Below are 20,415 nucleotides of genomic sequence, written 5' to 3'. Positions count from 1 at the left end.
TTGTTCTGCTAAGTCACCATAAAGGAAGACATTTGAGACGTCAAGCTTATGAAGAGACCATGCCTGATTGAGTGCCACCGAGAGGAGGACCCAAATGGAGCTGAGACGGGCCACTAGAGAGAAAGTATCAGTATAGTCGAGACCATAGGCCTGGGAGAAGCCACGAGCGATGAGACATGCCTTACACCGGGTAATAGTACAAAAAGGATTGTACTTGAGGGAGTAAACCCACTTACAGGAGACAACATTGGTGTCGGACAAGCGAGGCACTAGTTGTCACGTGTCTCGCTGAAGAAATGCGGCATATTCTGCATCCATAGCCACCTTCCACTCCGGTACCTGCAAAGCTTCAGAATACGAATTGGGATTTGACCCAATGATAACGGAAAGGGCAAAGGTGTGATAGGAGGGGGAGAGACAAGCAGAGGAAATATGATGGCTAATAGGGTGTTGAGTACATTTACATGTGTCTTTTCGAAAGGGAATAGAAAGGTCAAGGTTCAAGGAAGGAGAGGCAGCTACGGGTGATGGAGGTGCGGGGGATGAGGATGCAGGGTCGACGGATGGATCGATGGGTAGAGGAGGATAGGTAGGGACAACATACCCAAGCGGAGAGTGGTGGAGAATTGGGATCAGAGGAAGAGTCGGCTGGGATGGTGGAAGAAGAGGGAGCAATAGCCGACTCAAGAATGGAAGCTAAGGGAAGCGTAGTGAGAAGAGGGCCTCAAGTGTCAAAAGAAGTTATAGAGACGGGTGAGGGAACAAGGGGTGATGGTGTGAAGTATGTGTCATCCTCGTGGAAAGTGACATCAACAGACGTGATGTAGCGACGTGTAGAGGGAAAGTAGACCTAGTAACCTTTCTGAGTCTTGGAATAGTCATTAAAGACACCATTAAGAGAACGCGGAGCCAGTTTGGACAAACTCGGGGTGTGACCTTGAACAAATGCAGTGCAGTCAAAGTCTCGAGGAGGTAAGGAGAATGAGTCTGCATTGGGATGAAGCTGCTGAATAGGAACAACCCCACTTAAGGATGCAAATGGAAGGCGATTCGCCAAGAATGTGGCACTACGGACTGCATCAGACCACAGATACATAGGAACATGCATAGCAACCAACATGGAGCGCACCATATCCAAGAGATGGCGATATTTCCGCTCAGCCACTCCATTCTGTTAGGAGGTGTAGGGGTAAGTCGTCTAATGGATAATCCATTTGTCTGCACAAAAGGTCTCCAAAGAATGGTGTACAAATTCCAGGGCATTAGCCGTACTAAGTACCTTCGGGGTGGTAGCGTATTGTATAATGACCTCCATCGCAAATTGTTGAACCGTGTCTAGGACTTGCTTTCGGCTATGAAGAATGTAAGTCCAGCTGCATCGAGTGTATTCATCCACGAAGACAATGTAGTATCTCCCCCCCGAAGGTGAGGTGTACTGTGCAGGGCGCCATGCGTCGCAGTGCACAAGATCAAAAGGTCGAGCGGAAGGTATGCCGGTGCGTGCAGGATATGATGTTTCCCTAGTTCACATGATTCACATTTAAAAGAACACACATTAATCAATAGTAAAGCCTCTTTAAGTTTTGCAAAACTAGGATGTCCCAAACAACAATGCCATAAAAAGGAGTCTTGGGAGGAACATTGGAAAGCAGAAAGTGAAAACAAAGCAAGTACTCCAGCTGATGGTGAAGCAGGCATGAGCTCATAGCTTCCTTGTCTATTCTCACAGCGTAGTCCAATCCTCTGCCTCGTAAGAAGATCCTGAAAGATGAAATGATAAGGATAGAAGAAAACACCACAGTTAAGGGCTTTGGTGATGGCACTCATGGAAAGCAAGTTTGTGAGAAAGCTAGGGACGTGAAGGACATTATGGAGGGCCACAGAAGATGTTGCCTGAGTGGTTCCTGACCCTTTATAGGACACGAGCGACCATCAACGATGTAGACATTAGGGTGTGAGGTGTCAAGGGAATAATGGCTTAAGATGGAGGAGGTACCCATCATATGAGTCGAAGCTCCTTAGTCAATTATGCAAATCATATTAGAAGCTGAGAGGGCGGACATACGTGGAATGGATGAGCTTCCTCCGACATAGGAAGCTAGATTGGTAACTAGAAAAGCCGGTAGAGTGTGCAAAGCAGATGCGCGGGAAGCCTGGAGATATGCAAGCTCTGCAGGTGAGACCGAGACCTGGTAGCTTGCAGTAGATGAGGCAGTAGCTGACATAGTGGACATCATAGAAGGAGTTAAAATGCTCGATGCGGTCGATGTGGATTTTTTACCATAGGCGGCAAGTGCCAATGCGAGTTTCCCAAATTCCTTCCAACACTTCTCAGAGGAATGAGTCAGCTTCCCACAATACTTGCAAGGAGGGAAGGCGTTCCAAGGCTTTCCGGAGGTAGGCCCATTGCCCAAGAGTTTTGGGGGACCTCCAAATCTGATAGATGCAGCTAGGGCAGAGATGTCGGCCGAAGGTGTAGGCAACAAGGTAGGCACACTGTCATGAACCCGGAGTGCAGCAGAAAAGATCTCCTCGATGGGCATGACCCGAGAAACAGCAAGAACTTGTCCACGAGTCATATGGGCGAACTCGGGCTTCAGCCCACTCAGGAATGCGCCAACCCGAAGCTCATCTCGGTATCGAGCCAATGTGTCCGAATCAGTAGACGAAGGTTGATACACTGATATATCGGTAATGATGGACTTCATTGCGCCATAAGATTCATGGAGTGAGCGAGAACCCTACTTGCATGCAAATAGATCCTCGTATAGACGAACAGTCTTACTCACATTTCTCTTGTTGGCGTACATCGTCGCTAGTCGCTGCCATAGAGCATGAGCTGGGCGAGTCCGACTGATAGGTTGCATGATCTTGTTATCAACGCTCTGACACAGCCACATACACACCGCCGATTCAAGGTAACTCCACTCGGCATAGGTCGGATCTAACTTGGTCAGCGGAGGATTCGTTGATGAGCATTCAAGAATTCCAAGAATGCTATCGACCATGAACTATTATTTGTTTTGTCGAACATATATTTCGCACATGTGAGGGTCGTCAAGATGGAGTGCCTCACGGGAGTTGGGCTAAGGGGAGCCGTTTGGACGGAAGATTCTGCTTTGTCCGCCATGAGAGAGGTGATAGGTGATAGAAAGTTTTGGAGGAGATAGGAACGCCGCCTATAAAGACATTGCTGGAGAGAGATGCCACCTGGATAGGATCCTCCGCCTGACGATGAGGCTGCTGGAGAGATGCCGCCGCGTGATGAAGATTGGCGCCACCTGGAAGAAGCGTTGCCGGATGATGGATAAATGCAGCAGGAAATCGCCGTAGGAAGCTTTTCCGCCAAAGAAGACGCTGTCAAGGATAAGCGCCGCTGATAGATTGCCTTCAAGGAGGAGTTCTGATACCATGTAGAGAGCAAAGAGAGGAAGGACGATAGAGAGAGAACGGCGCGATAGAGAGAGAACGGCGAATAGAAAATAGGGTTCGACATTTTGTTGATACGACGTCCTCATACAACTTATATAAGGGAAGAGAGAAGCGATAGAATGTGGGCCAATAGTAGGCCCATTAAGGGAAGAAGAGAGATATACTCTAACACGGGACGAACACAGCATTAAGTCAGATAATCAATCAGCATCATTAATTTAGAAACAGATATCAAAATTAAGAAAAGAATCCAAGACCCATCACATTTTATCTCCTCTCCCGGCAAACTAGTCAACCCAATGCATTAAAACATCGCAATCCCACATACTTCTCACAGTCCTACCATAGTTAAAAGAAACTCTTCCATCCAGAGTACGGAAGAGACTCTAGCAGCCAGCGATGCAAAAAAACAATCAGAGAGACGATAAAAACTTCATCAACAGCGAGAAAATACCTTGGCAAACAGAGAGATCTATCGTGTAATCCGGAGCTGGGGAGCTCGGAAAACGGCCACGTCGCCGTCCCAAGAACAGGCGGCGACCCAGAAGCCGTCGACGGAGGGAGAAGAAGGGTGGAAGGCCACGTCGACGCAGGCGTGTTGGAAGATGTCCATCTTGAGGAGAAGATGGGCGGAGCGATAACTGAAGAAGAAGGCGGAGCCGTCGGCGGAGGCGGAGGCGAGAATATCGCCGGCGGCGGAGAAGTCGAAGCGAACGGGGAATCCCGCGACGGCGTGGCCTTCAAATCTGCGGTATCTGTCGAGCTTGAACGGCGGCCTCGACGAGAATATCGCCGCGTAATTCCCGTTCGACTGCGCTACGATAACGTCTTCTCTCGGATGATAGCCCACCCATGGGCAAGTATACGCCTCGACGTAAAGCTGCATGAAGAAAGTTATTAATAATAATTAATTGGCCAAATTGCAACAAAGGGTCCATAGCTCAGTGGTAGAGCATTTGACTGCAGATCAAGAGGTCACCGGTTCGAACCCGGTTGGGCCCTTAATGAAGAAGGCTTTTTTTTGTCTAGAACACAGATCATGGGTTTTTTTTTGTTCCATACTTGTAACCAAAAAATCTTGATTGAGGACAGTACTGAACTAAGATAAACTGAGAAAAAAATGAACGATGCAAGGAAATAGTTTTTTTTTAAGAAAAAGGTGCAAGGAAAATGTATGCTTCATGAAACTATTTCGTCTGGAACCGATTTTTTTTCTTCAGAATCATGGGGTTTTTTGTTCCACATTTTTTAGTAAACGAAATCATGAGTGAAACATTAGAGGGCGATATTGAACTATGATATACTGGGAAACAGTTAAAAGACGCAAGGAAAATGTATGCTTCAGGAAAGTATTTTGTACGGAAAAATGGGTTTTTTTGTTGTAAATTTTTGTATACGAATAACGAGTGAAATATTATAGGACGGTATTTAACTATGGTGCATTGAGAAAAACGTTAATAGACGTAAGGAAAATGTATAACTGCGACCTGATTTTTTTGTCTGGAATCTAGTAAAGTCAAAGCAGGCCTCATGGGTTTTTTCTTGTTCCAAATTCAGTAAAGAAATCATGAGCGAAGCATTAAACGACTGTATTTGTCGAAAGGAAAATGTTTTTGCCAGAAAAAATTCTGTCCGGAATGTAGTGAAGTCCGGGCAGGCATCATGGGGTTTTTTTGTTTCAAATTTAGAACACCAAATCATGAATGACACATCAAACGGCAGCATTTAACTATTTCATAATGAGAAAAAAATTAACATGCGTGAGGAAAATGTATATTTCAGAACTGATAATTTGTCGTCCGGAACCTAATGAAATCAGTGCAAGCATCATGGGTTTTTTTGTTTCCAATTTAGAAAACGTAATTCTGAGTAAAACATTAAACGAGATTATTTAATGCCTGCTAGAGCTTAGCTGGATCAAGACAAACACGAAGAACGATGGACCATAGTTAAATCGCAAATTCAGAATTGGTAATAGCTATGTACAGCAAGAGTACATGGAGGACTCGCTAAACTTGGTTAGCCAGTCTATTTTTCCATGCACCAACCAGTTTCGCTACAGAACGTTCCCTCATTATCTAGAAGAATGTAGACCAAATCGTTGTATCAAAACTTTGAGAGGGAAATTATGATCAATGTGCCTAACCATGTGTTACGATACCTTGAATTGCATATAAGAGAAAGAAGAAAGGAGGAGAAAAACGGAATAACTCTGCACGTGGGACCACATTGGGGCCCACATGTGTGGAGTCCAAGTAGTCCAAGACCAAAAGTAACCGCCCAGGGTAGTGACTAACTGCCTGGGCTAGGAGCAAGGACATCTTGCTCCTATATAAGGAATAACCCCTCTGGCAGGAGGGGGCTCCGATAACTTGGAGACAGACCCTGGAGATTGGAGGCGTTGCTGAGCTGAAGCTGCATTCAGCTGGGGAGCTCGAGAAGGCGCTACGGATCTGGGATCTTCCTCTATCTGAAGAATTGTATTGCTACACGACATTGTGAGTCAATTCTATAATTTTCAAGAATTCATTTCTTGATTTGGTTAGAATCATATCATTGGTATCAGAGCTGTGGTCTTGGCCACCATCACTCTCAAGGCATTAGAATCAAGAATTGAAGAAATGGAGTCAGACATTGTGGAGATGAAAAAGTCGAATGAGGAATTACAGAAATCTGGGAATGAGAATAGAGATATCTTGATTCGAATGATGCAGAATATTACGACAAGGCTGGATACATTGCTAACGGGAGAAAAGTCAAAAGGGAAGGCAAAAGAATGGGATGTCCATCAGCCAGAAGTGAGGACGGAAGAAGTAAACAAAGAAGGGTCAATGTCAACCACAGCGGCGCCGACCCACATTACTGTCAGCAAGATTGAAGCTCCGACATTCAGAGGCGAGGACGTTGGAGGATGGCTATGCAGCATGGAAAGGTACTTCAGAGTCCACAAGATTGAGGAAAGTGAGAGACTGGAAAAAGTAATGTCGTGCTTCGAGGGAGCAGCGCTCCAATGGTGCATATGGACAGAAGATCGGTACACTTTTCTTGATTGGTCCGATTTCAAGTTACGTATTGGTAAACGATTTGATGATACATTATCTGATTGGACTTCTGCTATATATTCTGGTATCGGAGGCAAATATACTGAGTCTTTCAAATTCTTTGCAGAAATAAAAAGAGACCTTCACTAAGGGTCTGAAACCAGAATTTTTTGCAGAAATAAAAAGAGAAAAACCCAAAGGTTTGAGGAATATTATGGATGCTGCATTGGAAGCTGAGAAGTGGTTAGAAACCATATGGCAAGCATATGACGAATCACGACATAATCAGTTTCAACCTTATCAGGTCGCCAAGAAGTCCAACTGGTCATCTAGCAAGGCGGTAGTCACACCGGAAGGAGGAGGCCTCATGTATAGTAATGTGCTAAAACACCAAGTCAAACGTGGGCAGAATTCATACCAGAGAGCGCAAGATGAAGTTGCAAAGAAGCAGAAGAAACTATTATTGACTAAAGAAGAATACTTAAAAAGGAAAGAGCAAGGGTTATGTAACCATTGTAATGATAAGTTTGGTCCGGGTCATAGGTGCAAGAAATCATTGCAGATCCTAATTATACCGGAGGAAGAGCCAGAAGTCATTGTACAGGGCGATGATGAGGAAGATTGGTCGGAAGGGGAGGAACAGCCAGTAGAAGGAAATTTATTAACAGTTCATGTGTCTCTTCAATCTATTATGGGCTGTATTAGTCCAAATTCTATGAAGCTAAAAGGCGAAGTAGAGGGTAAGGAAGTCACAATTTTACTGGATAGTGGAGCGTCCCATAACTTCATTTGTTCAAAGTTGAGCGATGAACTCAAGTTTAGATCAGATGAATCCATATTGTTTGAAGTAATTTTGGGGAATGGACAAGCGACAAAAGGACAAGGCATGTGTTTGGGGGTCCAATTCTCTGTTCAGGGTGTGGTAATGAGTAAAAATTTTTTACCATTGCAGTTGGGAAACACAGACCTTATTTTGGGAATGACGTGGCTCACCTCATTGGGATGGACTCACATTCACTGGGAAAAACTTATAATCAAGTTCAAGGCAGACGACCGAGTCATAACTCTTAAAGGAGATCAAGAATTATCCGGAGGAAACCTAACCCCAAAGTCTGCAAACAAATCATTGAGACAAAAGCAATAGATGATGATGGAATTATATCGATTGGAGGGGGTTACTATTCATAGTTCCGACGAAGACAACAAGGAATTGGAAGTCAGTTTAAGGTCCACGTATCCATCAGTGTTTGAAATCCCCCTTACAGATATTCATATATCCAGAAAGATGAGATTGAGAAGCTCGTTCAAGAGTTGCTAGAGTCAGAATTCATATGACCGTCTCACAGCCCTTTTGCAAGCCCAGTGCTGTTGGTCAAAAAGAAGGATTCAGACTGGCGTTTCTGTGTTGACTACCGAGCATTAAATAAAATCACAGTCCCAAATCGATATCCTATCCCAGTAGTCGAAGAATTGCTTGATGAGCTGCATGGCTCCACGATTTTTTCCAAATTGGATTTAAAATCAGGATATCATCAAATCCGTATGAAAGAAGAAGATATTGCTAAAACAGCATTCAAAACTCATGAAGGCCACTACGAGTTCAGAGTAATGCCCTTTGGGTTAATGAATGCACCGGCTACTTTTCAGTCATTAATGAATCACATCTTTCGACCTTATATGAGATGATTTTGATACGATCCTTGATCTAGGCTCGTATCGGAAGGAGGGTAGAGGACGAGGAGAGGCAGAAGTTCCCGGGGTAGAGAAGAGAAACGGGAATGGTTGGGGGAAGGCCGAGCAGAGGGGGGTAGGGATCGGCCGGGGACGAGCCGCCTGGAGATGCGGTGAGGGTGGAGACGATCACGGGGACGGGGATCGTTGAGGGAGAGAGTGAGGGAAACCGGGGGAGGGAGGTAGGAGAGGAGAGGGGAGACAAGAACTTCTTTCTTCTATCTTCTTCGCTGCCCTCCTAAATGGAGGGCATCCCTATTTAAAGGGAAATACATAACATGGAATGACTTAAATGCCCCTTATGGGCTAAATGACAAAACTACCCCTAGATAGGTTTAGGATCCCTCTCAAGGATCCTATTAGATTTCTACTAGTCTTCTTTGATGACATTTTGATTTATAGCAGAACTGTGGACGATCCTCGAGATCATTTGCATCAAGTGTTCCAAATATTGATATCAAACTCACTGCACATCAATCCTAAGAAGTGCCAGTCTGGTTGCTCCCAAGTGGAGTTTCTAGGCCACTGGGTCTCTCACGATGGTGTCATGGCAGATACAGTAAAGGTAGAGGCCATGCGCAGCTGGCCAGTTCCTAAAACTCTAAAAGAACTAAGGGGATTTTTGGGACTGGCGGGTTACTATAGAAGATTTGTGAGAAATTATGCACTCCTTGCAGCCCCTTTAACAGCCTTACTTAAAAAGGATGCATTCCTCTGGTCAGATCTCGCACAAAAAGCATTTGAAAACTTGAAGGAAGTCATGAGTACGACACCAGTACTGGCTTTACCGGATTTTAATTCCAGGTTCATAATTGAGACAGATGCTTCAGGGGTAGGAATCGGAGCTGTTCTCATGCAAAATGGCAGACCAATCGCATTTTTCAGTCAGGCGTTGCCCAGAAGGAGTCAAGTGAAATCTGCATATGAACATGAATTGATGGCCATAGTAATGGCAGTTCAGAAATGGAAACATTATCTCATACACCTACCCTTTATTATCAGAACAGATCAGTACAGTCTCAAATTTTTACTTGGCCAAAAGCAAGTCCAGGAACCCTACAACAAATGGGCCAACAAACTGTTGGGTTTCAATTTTGATATTGAATATAAACCGGGTAAGAATAATCAGGTAGCTGATGCCCTATCCAAATCTCCTCTATTTGGGAACTTGTCCAGCTTATCTACCTCCCAAATTCGTGTTTTAGACCATGAAGTTATTCAGGCTGAACTAAGAAGTGACCCCTGTTTAAACAAAATTCAAGAGGAGTTGGCAGTTAAGACAGATTCACACCCACATTTTTCTCTCCTGCATGGTCGTTTATTGTACAAAGACCGTTCGGTTTTGTCCACCAAGTCATCACTTATACCTCACATCTTGAAAGAATACCATGATTCAGTAGTTAGGGGACATACAGGGTTCTTACGCACTTACAACCGAATCATTCAAGATCTTTATTGGCCAGGCATGAAGAAAGTGGTAAAAGAATATGTAGATCAGTGTCACATCTGTCAAACGCACAAAATTTCAAGCCTCTCTCCCGCATGTTTACTGCAATAGCCCCTACCAATTCCAGAGAAAGTTTGGGAAGATATTTCGATGGATTTTATTGAGGGTCTCCCTCAATCCCACGGCTTTAATTGTATTATGGTGGTGGTTGACAGACTTAGTAAATATGGTCATTTCATTCCTTTAAAACACCCATTTTCAGCTGTGGTTGTTGCAGAAAAATTTGTTAAAGAGATAGTCCGCCTCCATGGAATTCCAAATTCCATTGTATCAGACAGGGATAAGGTATTTACAAGTGCTTTCTGGAAAGAGCTATTCAAACTCCAAGGTACTACTTTAAGGATGAGTTCCTCATATCACCCGCAAACCGATGGCCAGACAGAGGTGGTAAATAGATGCCTTGAAGGGTACCTACGCTGCTTTACTTCAGAAACACCAAGCACCTGGTCCAGATGGCTGCATTGGGCTGAGTTTTCTTATAACACCTCGTTTCACTCTGCACTGAAGACTACCCCTTTCAACATTGTATATGGCAGAGATCCTCCCAAATTGCAACACTATGGTAGTCCTCCTTCTATTGGAACGAGATCAGATGGTTAGAATCATATCACCATGGTTAGAATCATATCACCATGCTTCAGTGGATCAAGAATAAAAAAACAAACGCTAGGAAATTTTAAACAAATTTGTCCGTTAAATCTGGAGCAATAAATTATGATGGAGGCCCACAGAATTATAGGTCAGCGATGGAAAAAAATATCAGCAAATGGAAGATGAAGATAAATCACCTGATTTGACAACGGAATCTGTCTTGCCAAATCCCACACAACAATAGCATTCTCGCTGGCATTGCTTTGGGAAACATCACTAGAAGCAACAAAATGTCTACCATTGGGGCTGAAGTCAACGCCAAGAATTGGCCCCATTGGCTTTTTAACGTACTCCTGCGCAAAACTTTTCTTCCTTATATCCCAGAGCCGAAGGGAGCCTTTAGAACCGCCAGAAAGAAAGAGATTATCGTTTTCTGGGTGAAATTTAATGGTGCTGAGTTCTTGATCCTCTTGTAAAACCATCTCTTCCATTCCCTTTTCCACATCAACCATCCTAGAACAGCGGTCAAACCCACATGACAGCAGGGTCAACCCTTTCCGAGACCATCTCAAATCTTTGACTGCGGCTGTGTGATGAGAGAAGATGCATGCTGTAGGATTATCTTCATGCCACACATTCCACACACGAACGGTCTTATCCATACCAGCCGATGCAAGGAGATGGGCTGAAGTTTTTTTTTAATTTCATGGAAATGTGAAAAGGTAGGGTAAATCAAAACAAGTGGTGTAAATGATAAATCTTCAATTTTGGAAATTAAGCTCGTGATGCATGAAAATTAGAACCTCGGATGCAATGAGTATGATCTAGAAACAAATCATGGGCCTTTAAGCAATATCTCAGGGATAAATTATGTTCCCTAAATCTTCATTTCTTCCAGAAATCAACAATAAATATGCAAGATGAACGAAGTCATTTCGGAGAATGGAAAGAACAACAGCAGTTTTAAAACAGAGAAGAGAAAAATTGAAAAAATATGATATAAAAGATCAACAGACAATGATTCGGTGACCACTGCACAGCGTTGACCGCCTTCTTATGACCCTTCAGTTGGACAGCAGACTTCTTCAGATTTTTACTGTACGTTAAGTTGCCCTTTACTTGATTTGCTGATTTCAAAAACGAACTACGAGGTACGTCTGAATCGGTGATGTCTCTGGCCCCTATATAAATCAGAAAAGACATCATCAGGATGAGAAAATCGAAGAACTGAAGAGAATTGAGAAATTAGTTTTAAAAAATAAAAATGACTAAAAAAAGAGAATTATAGATAATTATTATACGAACGATAGAAATGTACAATACGGAACAAAAGGGTATAAGAAAGTGAAAATGACTAAATATAACTGCACATTCTATGCCCATATCAGAAAGATATCTGCACACTCAAACAAATTAAATAAATAATGGTAGCCATGTCGCATAGGGAACAGAGAGATCAACACGAAAAGGAGCAAACTTAAACAGAAGAATTGAAGAAGGATTGAAAAGTGAAATTTGAGACAGATAATAAGTTTTCTGGCACATATTTAAAGAAATTTGCACAGCCAAACGAACGAAAGAAGGATTGAAAAGCTATAGTGAGTAACACGACAAGGAGGAAGGTAATGAGAAAAGTTGAAAAAACCTGAAATCGACGCCAAAGAGTTAACTGAGGTCTTACGAGCTTCCGAACCCAGGTGGGCTCTCTCCCTCTTGGAAACATACCTCCCTTTCATAGTCGCGACTTCATTAGGAGCCCAAGAACCGCTGAAATCCCTGAAATTTCTCACCGGTTGAGGGATTACCGACGAGGGATGTACTTCAAACCTGGTTCGCTTTGTCGCAGGAGCAGCGGTCGGATCGTCGTCTTCTTCGTCCGACTGGCTTCCATAAGCTTCGTTGAGACGGTCCATGGCGAGTCACTGAACTGAACCTGCAACTCCAAGAGACAAATTGACAATTATAGTTCCGGATCGCTTGGGACGTGGACGGGGCGGGACGGGACGGGATGAAGATCGCCCAAACCGTACCGTCTAGGGATTCGTCCATTGAAGAAAAAAATGGTCCCCATCTTGACTTTGCCAGTTTCGTCCCATTCGGAGAAAAACCCGTCCCATCCCTTCTCCTGGACCAAAAAAATCACATTTTATATATTTGTATAAGTTTTTTAGGGAAATATAGAGGAGAGAGAGAGAGCGGGGGGACATATGTACAATTACTTTTGGGCGGGGTCAGTTTGCCTGCACGAAAAAAGTAGGGACCTTGGTGCAAAATGTCAAGAAATTGATTAAATAATGCCACGTGGCAATATCGCAACCGTCGGAAGTGAATCCGATAGATTTTTCATCCATCCCTTACTGTCCATCGTCCAAGACCTTCAAACGAGATGGTTTTTTCATCCGACGATAGGAGAACTATCCCGTTCGTTCCGCGACAAATTTCCGTCCCAGTTTTCGTCCAATCTCGCGGACGGGACGATTTTTTTGTCTTGGGACGAAAAAACCATCCCATCCTTGTCCCTGCACTATATTGACAATGAACTATATATTAGATAAATTCGGTGCTAACCCAAATCGGCTACCAGGTTCAAACTGCATATTAGGTATGTGTCTGGGAACTCACTATAATTATATAATTTTTAATCATTTTTCTATACTAATTTCTTTCTTCTCATCAATTCATCTGATTTGGTATCCAACTCTACGCAGCCTTCACCCATGCAACAGAAATCATTTGAGTATATAGTAGACTAGTAGTATTAGTGAAACATTTAGGATTGACCTAGATCATTTGCTAGGGTGTATGTGTTTGGCAAGTAAACATCACTACCTATCAATGATGCATGCATTACACCAGATTTGGCGAGAATGCCACAAGCATCGTCTCCGTAAGTCCTCTCCCTCAACCCTATGGTTGGAGTAGCAACTCTGTCAGTGTCAAACTGCAACTCACTTGCACTCAGGCCCAGTATGCCATGGCATCCTATTTTCTATGGCTTATTGGTGCAGGATCTGTTCCTTATCCTCCTCAACAAGATTTTTTGCCTCATGGCCATATTTGGAGGCTATGATATCAATCAAAGGGTCTACCTACCCCATATCCTATCGTCCTATGGGCAACTAGGGAATGGTGAGAAGATAAAAATATTGTGACTATTCCCCTGTTTGCATGTGCTTCACGAAAGACTAGCATTAACTTTGCATAAGTCGTCACTTGGAACTAAGTGAGGCGTCACCATCTGATGCTGCACGCACCCTGCAAACCATAATCGCACACCAGACGCTAGTGTGACGCGTCCACTGCTTTTGACACTTCTAGAGCACACGCTCAGGCATGCAGCGTAAATTTTTTGCTACTGTCGTTAAATTTCAGGTTCATGCATACTGGTAGACAGAAGTCCCTCCTACATGAGAGACTACTTGGAAGTGAGCCAAGAGACACCGTCCTGCCTTGCAGAATGCCACAAAGCCTCCACATGGAAGCCACACTATTGATGCAGGGTTGGGCATACCATCCACTAGGATTGACGATCCAATCTAGTCTCAGTTTTTAGAAAGGATCTAACCCTTATCTAAAGTTTGGTCTTGTTCTAGTCTAGTATTGTTCGATGCTGGTTCAATCTTGTTGACTAGTCAATGTCAAAGTCAAGTTTGATGAAGAAGACAAATGGCATGGGATAAAAAATAAGGCTAAATGAAGAAGAGAATAAGAATAAAATAAGAAGAAGAAGAAAGTAAAAAGAGAATAAAGGAAGATGAAAGTAAGAAGAGAAGAAAAATAAAATAAGAAAAAGAGAGATGAAAATATTAATAAAAGGAGATGATAAATAGAATAATAAATGAAGATGAAAATAAGAACAAGCTAAGAAGAAAATAAAAACAGAAGAATAAGAAAGGAGATGAAAGGATTAATAAAATAAGATAATAATAATAATAAGAAGAAGAATAAAGTGGAAGTGAAAAAGAAAAATGAACAAGAACAGAATAAGAGAAGATGAGGAAGGAAAGAATAAAAGAACAAGAAAATAAGAAGAAATAAGAAGATAAAAAATGAAAATGAAGAAACAAAGAAGAGAAGAACCAAAATGGAAGAAGAGAAGAGGCATAAAAGAAAAGTGGAAGAGTAAGAAAGGAAGTAGGGATGACCAAATTTTCATCTTAGTCTGGTTTGACCCTTGGACGACATCCAAACCGACCAGAAGGTCCACCTTGAAATTACATCCCAACGGGCCCAGTTCTGTCAGGTCTGACCGATACTCAGTCCAAAATTGCAAACCTTACCACCAACTCTTCAACGATTGGGGAATCACACCTAGGGCTGACCACAGTTTTTTCCTCCAGTTCTCTCTCCCATATTTCAAAACAGCGTGATGGAGAAAAAAAGTAAAAAATGTAGAGAAGTACCTGGAGTTCTGGAGACAATGGGGGAGACAAAGAGGCAAAATGTAGAGAAAGAAAAAGAGATAGAGTGAAATAGTGAGAGGAAAAGGTTGAGAAAGATACATGGAGTTTTGGAGGTAGAAAGAGGGTACACTAAAGCGTGTAAGGTTGCATCCCAAAGTCATATGGTACTGTCATCACCTGGACCTGGAGCTGAGGTTCATCTTTCTCTCGTCGTTTCATCATATTGTTTTGTCATCCGAGAGACCTGCCAATAGGTACACTACCAGTTGAGTCCCATTTTTTGCAAAAACCTTAACTCTTGCCTAAAGTTTGGTACAGTTATGTGCATGTCTTGTCTGCCCCCTGTATGGTCCCAGTCATGTCAGGTTGATTAGTAAATGTCAAAGTTATAAGGTTCATCTTTCTCTCGTCGTCTGCATCATATTGCTTTGTCATCCATAAGACCTTTCAATAGGTACACTAACAGTTGAGTCCCATTTTCTGCAAAGACCTAAACCCTTGCCTAAAGTTTGGTCCTGTTACTTGCATGTCTTGTCTGCCCCCCGTCTGGTCCCAGTCATGTCAGGTTGATTAGTAAATGTCAAAGTAAAAAGTTATGTCGACGGTTATGTTAACTATTAACATAACCAGCTTTTGAAACACTGTTAATCAATGAGCCCTCCCTTCCCTTCCTTTTTCCTCTCTGTCTCCCCTATCTCATTCCCCGAGTCTTATCTCTCTCTCTCTCTCTGCACAACTCTTTCTTCATTGTGAACCATCCAATAGACCACAAAGAAACACCCCATAGAGGAAGAGATTTTGATGGGTTCTCGTACTCCAAGCAGGGGCAGGGGAGCAGGAGTAAGGAGGGAAGTGTAAATGAGGACTTTTATTAAAAGTATCAAATAAATATTTAATAGTTTACTTCCAGTGGTAGTCTGGTTTGACCCTCGGGTCGATTCCTGTCCGACTGGCCAGACCTGCGGTCCTGGTTCTGTCCGGTCCGAGCAGTCCCGTCTCCTAAATGTCCAACCCTACCTAATGGCATGAAATGATGACGACGACGACGACATCCCAACTATTTCCACGTCACCAGATAACCAATATTATTTATCTGACTAAATTGCCTTCCAAACAAAGCTCGTGGATTTGATTGAGACGTCATGTCGCGCTCCTCTTCGATTTCCCCCAATTTACAACTTAAAAAAAAGAAATATCTCCCAATAATCTTAAAAAAAAAGGGAAAAGCCGCCACGATATTTATTCCGGAAGCTCCAAAGAAAATCAATATTAATTCGCTAATTTCGTCTAATCTTCCTTTTTCTACAGCAATAACCCGCCGTCGTCTTCGACAAGGGCGGAGATCAAACAAGAAGAACCAGCAAGAACGACCAGGCGACCAACGCCGCCGTCGCGGCGGCGGCGGCGGCGCCGGAGTAGGGGAATCCCTGGTAGATGATCACATCTCCGCCGCCGCCGTCGCCGCCGCCGCCGGCGGCGGGCACGGCGGTGGGGTTCGTCCCGGCCGATTTCTGGCTGCGGAATTGAAGGAGAGAAGCGATTAGGGTAAGGATTAGGGTTAGGGTTAGGGTTAGGGTTGGGTGAAATTGGACCTGGAGGTGGAGGGGCAGAAGACGATGCGGTAGCTGGAGCCGGCGGGGCAGGTGAAGGTGCTGGTGCGGTCGTCGTAGGCGTAGCTGTAGGCGCGGGGGCAGGCGTTCTTGAAGACCTGCGAGAAGGAAGAGGGGCGGCAGGTGTTGGGGTTGGCGAAGGCGCCGCTGCAGCAGAACTCGGGCTTGCCGAAGGCGCCGCAGGCGCTGCGGCAGGCCACCGTCTCGCCGCCGGCGACCACGGCGAGCTCGCGCGGGCACGCGCCGTTCACGTCGGCGACGCAGCCGGTGGCGCTGCAGGTCTTGCCGCCGGAAGGGGAGACGAGGACGGGGAGGTTGAAGCCGTCCACCAGGCTGACGTCGAAGAAGTCGGAGCCGCCGGCGGCGGCGGAGAGGGTGAACTCGGCGAGGGTGGCGGGGGGGGCGGCGCCGGCGCCGCCGCAGGCGACGGTGCCGCGGCCGCAGTCGGCGGTGGCGCAGGCGAAGGCGCCGGCGGCGGGGTCGCCGGCGCAGCCCGTGCGAGCCCAGAACCGGCCCGACCAGCCCGCCGGCGCCGGGACCGACCTGGACTCGCCCTGCGCCAGGGCGAACCCGGTGGTCGGCAGCGGCGGAGATCCCGCCCCGGAGAGCAGCCCCGGCCAGATCGTCTGCTCGCAGTTGTTCTCGAAGGTGAAGCTCGCCCCTTTGGAAACCCTAATTGCTCCGGCCAGGAGGAGGAAGAGGACGGCCGCCATTGCCGCCATTGCCGCCATCGCTCGCCTCTTCTCTGGCTATGGCGGGTCAGATCAGCGCTGTCTCTCTCTCTCTCTCTCTCTCTCTCTCTCTCTCTCTCTCTCTTACCGCTGCTTTATAGAGTGGGGATTGCAGATGGAGCTGGTGGAATTTCAACATCAGGTGGGCTTCTTTTGTAGAATGGCTGTTGAGTTTTGTGAATTTTCTAGGCTGCTCTGCTTCTTTGTTGAGGAATGAGTGGAGCTTGGATGCAATCTCGTCTGCTGATGTTGACCCAGAAGAGTAATTTTTTTTTTTCTTGGGAGCTTTGGGTTTGATGCAGATGTGGGACGCCTAGGTGGAAAGGATGGGTCAGGCCAAATTTCAAGAACATTTGCTCGTCAATAATGGTTGAGTCGTGTTAAGTTTTCATTGGCTCAGACCACCATGGCTTTGAAACCGTCCATTTATGTCATCTAGTTGGATTACCATGTTCAGATCGGTATGTATTCTCTCTTGCAATCCAGAGGATATAGACCATGTGGGGAGTAATGATGGATACTATGTGGCTGTCAAGTTAATCACACTTCCATATCATATTTAAGTTTATTGTAATAAATGTTAATTTATGATTATTCTCATATGCAATTCATAATGAAATTATTAAGTATATGAAGCGACTTAGTAAATTATGGTGATATCATATTACATTGATCATTAGTCTATAAACATGTATTCTTGGTATTCATATTCAAAGAATACTTAAAGATGGACATCAAAATATCCAAAAAGACTAGGACTATCTGATCCTACTTGAATGACAATGCAACTTATCTGGTAGCCATTACCGTAGGGATACTAAGGACAAATGGAGGGTGCTCTACAAGGAAAAAGATCCGTGAATTTGTCTCCATGAATTTGTTGGGTTCTATAGGCCTTGATCTAGGTGAATATAAGACGATTATGTACAGCGGAAGACTTAAAACAGAATTGCAATGACATCAACACAATTATTTAACCAAATCCCCTATCTTGGTTTTCAAAGCGAGATGAGTCCAACTGCTCATGTGTGCAGCCTCTAAACATATCCCCACGATCTGCAGCACCTCAAATCTCCTCCTTCACCTTGGTGAGCTCCATTCAACCTCTGTCGTCATCGTTACGTTATCCCAAACGCATCAGGAATGGAGATGAGACATGAGGAGAAGGGAGAAGAAGGAGAAGGTCCATGAAAAATTCTAGCACGGCCTTCTCCTATTTATACTAAGTGGGTATTTTTCTTAAAAAACCTTAAGACTTAAGCATATCTTTCGACGCCCAAAGAGCATTTGCATTATCCCTATTGGCTAATTATGGATCTGACCCAATTGATCATGTTGGTGCACCAACCATTGCTTCCATGTATTACAACCCACTATTCATGCGCCTACCACATTTTTTACTGTTGTAGTTTAGTACTGGTGTATTAATTTAAATAAAATTCAATCTCAAAAATACATTGCTAAATTATTATAAAATATATTTTATCATATTTATTAATTTATGAATATAAATAAATTATTTAAAAAATTAAGTATATTTCTCACTTTTAAACCTATTATGGTATTTCTAAACTGAGGAAAATTTCGAAATTAAAATCATGCCTTGTAGTGGTTCTATCTCTTAATTTCCCTAAATTTATTATGTAGTAAGTAAGTTTAAATTGTATATTAGTAATTTGGGTTACATTTCAATTTAAAATAACTCAATATACAGTATTTTAGTTCCCCTTGCACAATTGATCTCAAATGCCATCCATTTGGTGAATACCTTGGACATCCTTATAGGCATTGTGAATGCATGATTGTTCACATGCACCTGCATGAAAAATATTGACTAGTACCGACAAGTCAGATTCTACGACAATGAGGTGAAGTTTTTCTCCTTGTAATTTAGGTCCTTTAGAATCACTATAGCTTTGTGGTGTTCTTTGCTGGAATGCCGTGAAAGTATGAAATTAAAAAAATGGTGAGATCATGCTAGATACCAATACCTCCTAATGGGCTTGGGTTTTATTTGGGTAGCTCATCCATATTGAGGTCAAAGGACCTCATCTGTGGTGGGTGCCATTTCATGAGACTAATGATGGTGATAGCGCAAGTCAAGTTATTATGTATTTCCTATGACCTTAGCATCACACAAGTGAAGTGCAACCTGTGAATATGGAGAAGTACAAGGTGTTACATGCTCTTCACACATTGTCTGACTCATCTCATGACCTCTCAAGTACTCATGGCATGTTTCAAAAAGAGAGGAAATTTGCCCATTCCAAATCTGTATAATTATATCTAATATTACCTCTTTTTGCAAAAATAATAGTATATTAATTGGAATATTATACATATTCAATTATGTATGTTCATTATAATTATCATTCTATCATCACCAATATCTATATATATCCACATGTATATCCTTCTCTTCTTACATTTATAACAAAGCTAGTTATATTTATATCATATACTCATTATCTTATTTCTATTTATCATATATAAACTAATTATAAATTACTGTATCATTTTAATTATTAATTAAATATTCCCAATATTATATTTGATACTAACCAACGATAATTGTTAAATATTCTTCTACTTTATGTACCTCTCTACCAATCTATGTTATACTCACTAATTGATTAATTTCTCTATTGAAAAAAATCTTACCCATTAAATATTAAAAATGTTAAACTTTCAAGTAAAGGAAAAAAATTGAAACTGTCAAAGTTAAATTTTGAATTTTTATTCAAAGAAATAAAAAATTAAGACCTTAAAGTTAAAATCTCAAAAACCCAATACCTTTCATTATTAAAACTAAAATATAACTCTAAAATTTAAAAATTAATTTGGGAAATTTAAAGTTTGAAAATTAAACATTTTAAAAGCTAAAATTTATAAAATTAAAATTTCAAACTATGTTTGAATACTCAAAATTTGAATTTTGGTAGTAAATAAAATAATATAAATGTCAAACAGGATAAACTAAATAAAATGTGATAAAAAAAATATTTATTTATAATGTAGTTAATTTATTTTTTATTTCTTTTAGACTATGAAGGTCAGGAGTCATTTTTATCAATGAAAATTGCCCTTTGATGGTCCAAAATTAAGAAAATACTTTCATCTTTTGTGAGAGTCATCGTTGTTAGGAATAGAAAAGTTGTGTCACTTATTGAAATGATGAAAAATACCCTTCGTCACTAAGATGGATAAGAGTGTTCTTACTGTTGTAAATATATGTGTCCTTCTGGTGATTCCCAACACAGTTGATATTTCTCTTACAAGTAAAAGATATGATAATTATTTTGGGTAGTTAATGAAAATTTGTAGGATATGAATCCATTAGCTGAAAGATAGGGCAATCAGATTTTTTAA

General features: G+C 42.6%; 2 protein-coding genes and 1 non-coding gene across 6 annotated transcripts; 1 reads left to right on the top strand and 2 right to left on the bottom strand.

The window, feature by feature from the left end:
* Positions 1-1,555: 1,555 nt before the first annotated feature.
* LOC144711630 (Transducin/WD40 repeat-like superfamily protein) lies at positions 1,556-12,251 on the bottom strand. Of its 4 annotated transcripts, XR_013583626.1 has the most exons (6): positions 11,948-12,251; positions 11,319-11,483; positions 10,500-10,987; positions 3,887-4,312; positions 3,211-3,357; positions 1,556-1,761 (listed from the first exon to the last, which is right to left on the bottom strand). XR_013583626.1 is itself a non-coding variant. In XM_078585621.1 (5 exons), the coding sequence occupies exons 1-4, from the start codon at positions 12,213-12,215 to the stop codon at positions 3,905-3,907; spliced, it is 1,329 nt and encodes a 442-aa protein (XP_078441747.1). In that variant the 5' UTR covers positions 12,216-12,251; the 3' UTR covers positions 1,556-1,761; positions 3,887-3,904. The 4 variants fall into 4 exon arrangements, 3 of the variants coding, with proteins under 3 accessions (XP_078441747.1, XP_078441746.1, XP_078441745.1); XM_078585621.1 differs by lacking the exon at positions 3,211-3,357; XM_078585620.1 differs by lacking the exon at positions 1,556-1,761 and having other exon boundaries at positions 2,969-3,357.
* Positions 4,363-4,434, top strand: TRNAC-GCA (transfer RNA cysteine (anticodon GCA)). Its single transcript has one exon. It is a non-coding gene; the product is annotated as a tRNA-Cys (tRNA).
* A 3,637-nt stretch (positions 12,252-15,888) lies between the features above and the next one.
* LOC144711632 (thaumatin-like protein 1b) lies at positions 15,889-17,186 on the bottom strand. Its single transcript, XM_078585622.1, has 2 exons — positions 16,298-17,186; positions 15,889-16,220 (listed from the first exon to the last, which is right to left on the bottom strand). Exons 1-2 carry the CDS (start codon positions 17,044-17,046, stop codon positions 16,049-16,051), a joined length of 921 nt encoding a protein of 306 aa, XP_078441748.1. The 5' UTR covers positions 17,047-17,186; the 3' UTR covers positions 15,889-16,048.
* Between the last annotated feature and the right edge of the window lie 3,229 nt (positions 17,187-20,415).

Source organism: Wolffia australiana, chromosome 14 (genome assembly GCF_029677425.1).
Source record: "Wolffia australiana isolate 7733 chromosome 14, ASM2967742v1".
In the NCBI taxonomy this organism is placed as follows: Eukaryota; Viridiplantae; Streptophyta; class Magnoliopsida; order Alismatales; family Araceae; genus Wolffia; species Wolffia australiana.
Note: the sequence above shows the minus strand (reverse complement) of the source record. Positions and strands in the feature narration are given on the sequence as shown.

Excerpts from the sequence above, each read along its gene's own strand:
- LOC144711632 (XM_078585622.1), bottom strand. The coding sequence starts at position 17,046 with ATGGCGGCAATGGCGGCAATGGCGGCCGTCCTCTTCCTCCTCCTGGCC. Across the intron at positions 16,221-16,297 it reads TTCTGCCCCTCCACCTCCAG|CCAGAAATCGGCCGGGACGA; the intron begins GTCCAATTTCAC and ends TCAATTCCGCAG.
- LOC144711630 (XM_078585621.1), bottom strand. The coding sequence starts at position 12,215 with ATGGACCGTCTCAACGAAGCTTATGGAAGCCAGTCGGACGAAGAAGAC. Across the intron at positions 11,484-11,947 it reads CTCTTTGGCGTCGATTTCAG|GGGCCAGAGACATCACCGAT; the intron begins GTTTTTTCAACT and ends TGATTTATATAG. Across the intron at positions 4,313-10,499 it reads AGATTCCGTTGTCAAATCAG|CTTTACGTCGAGGCGTATAC; the intron begins GTGATTTATCTT and ends TTCTTCATGCAG.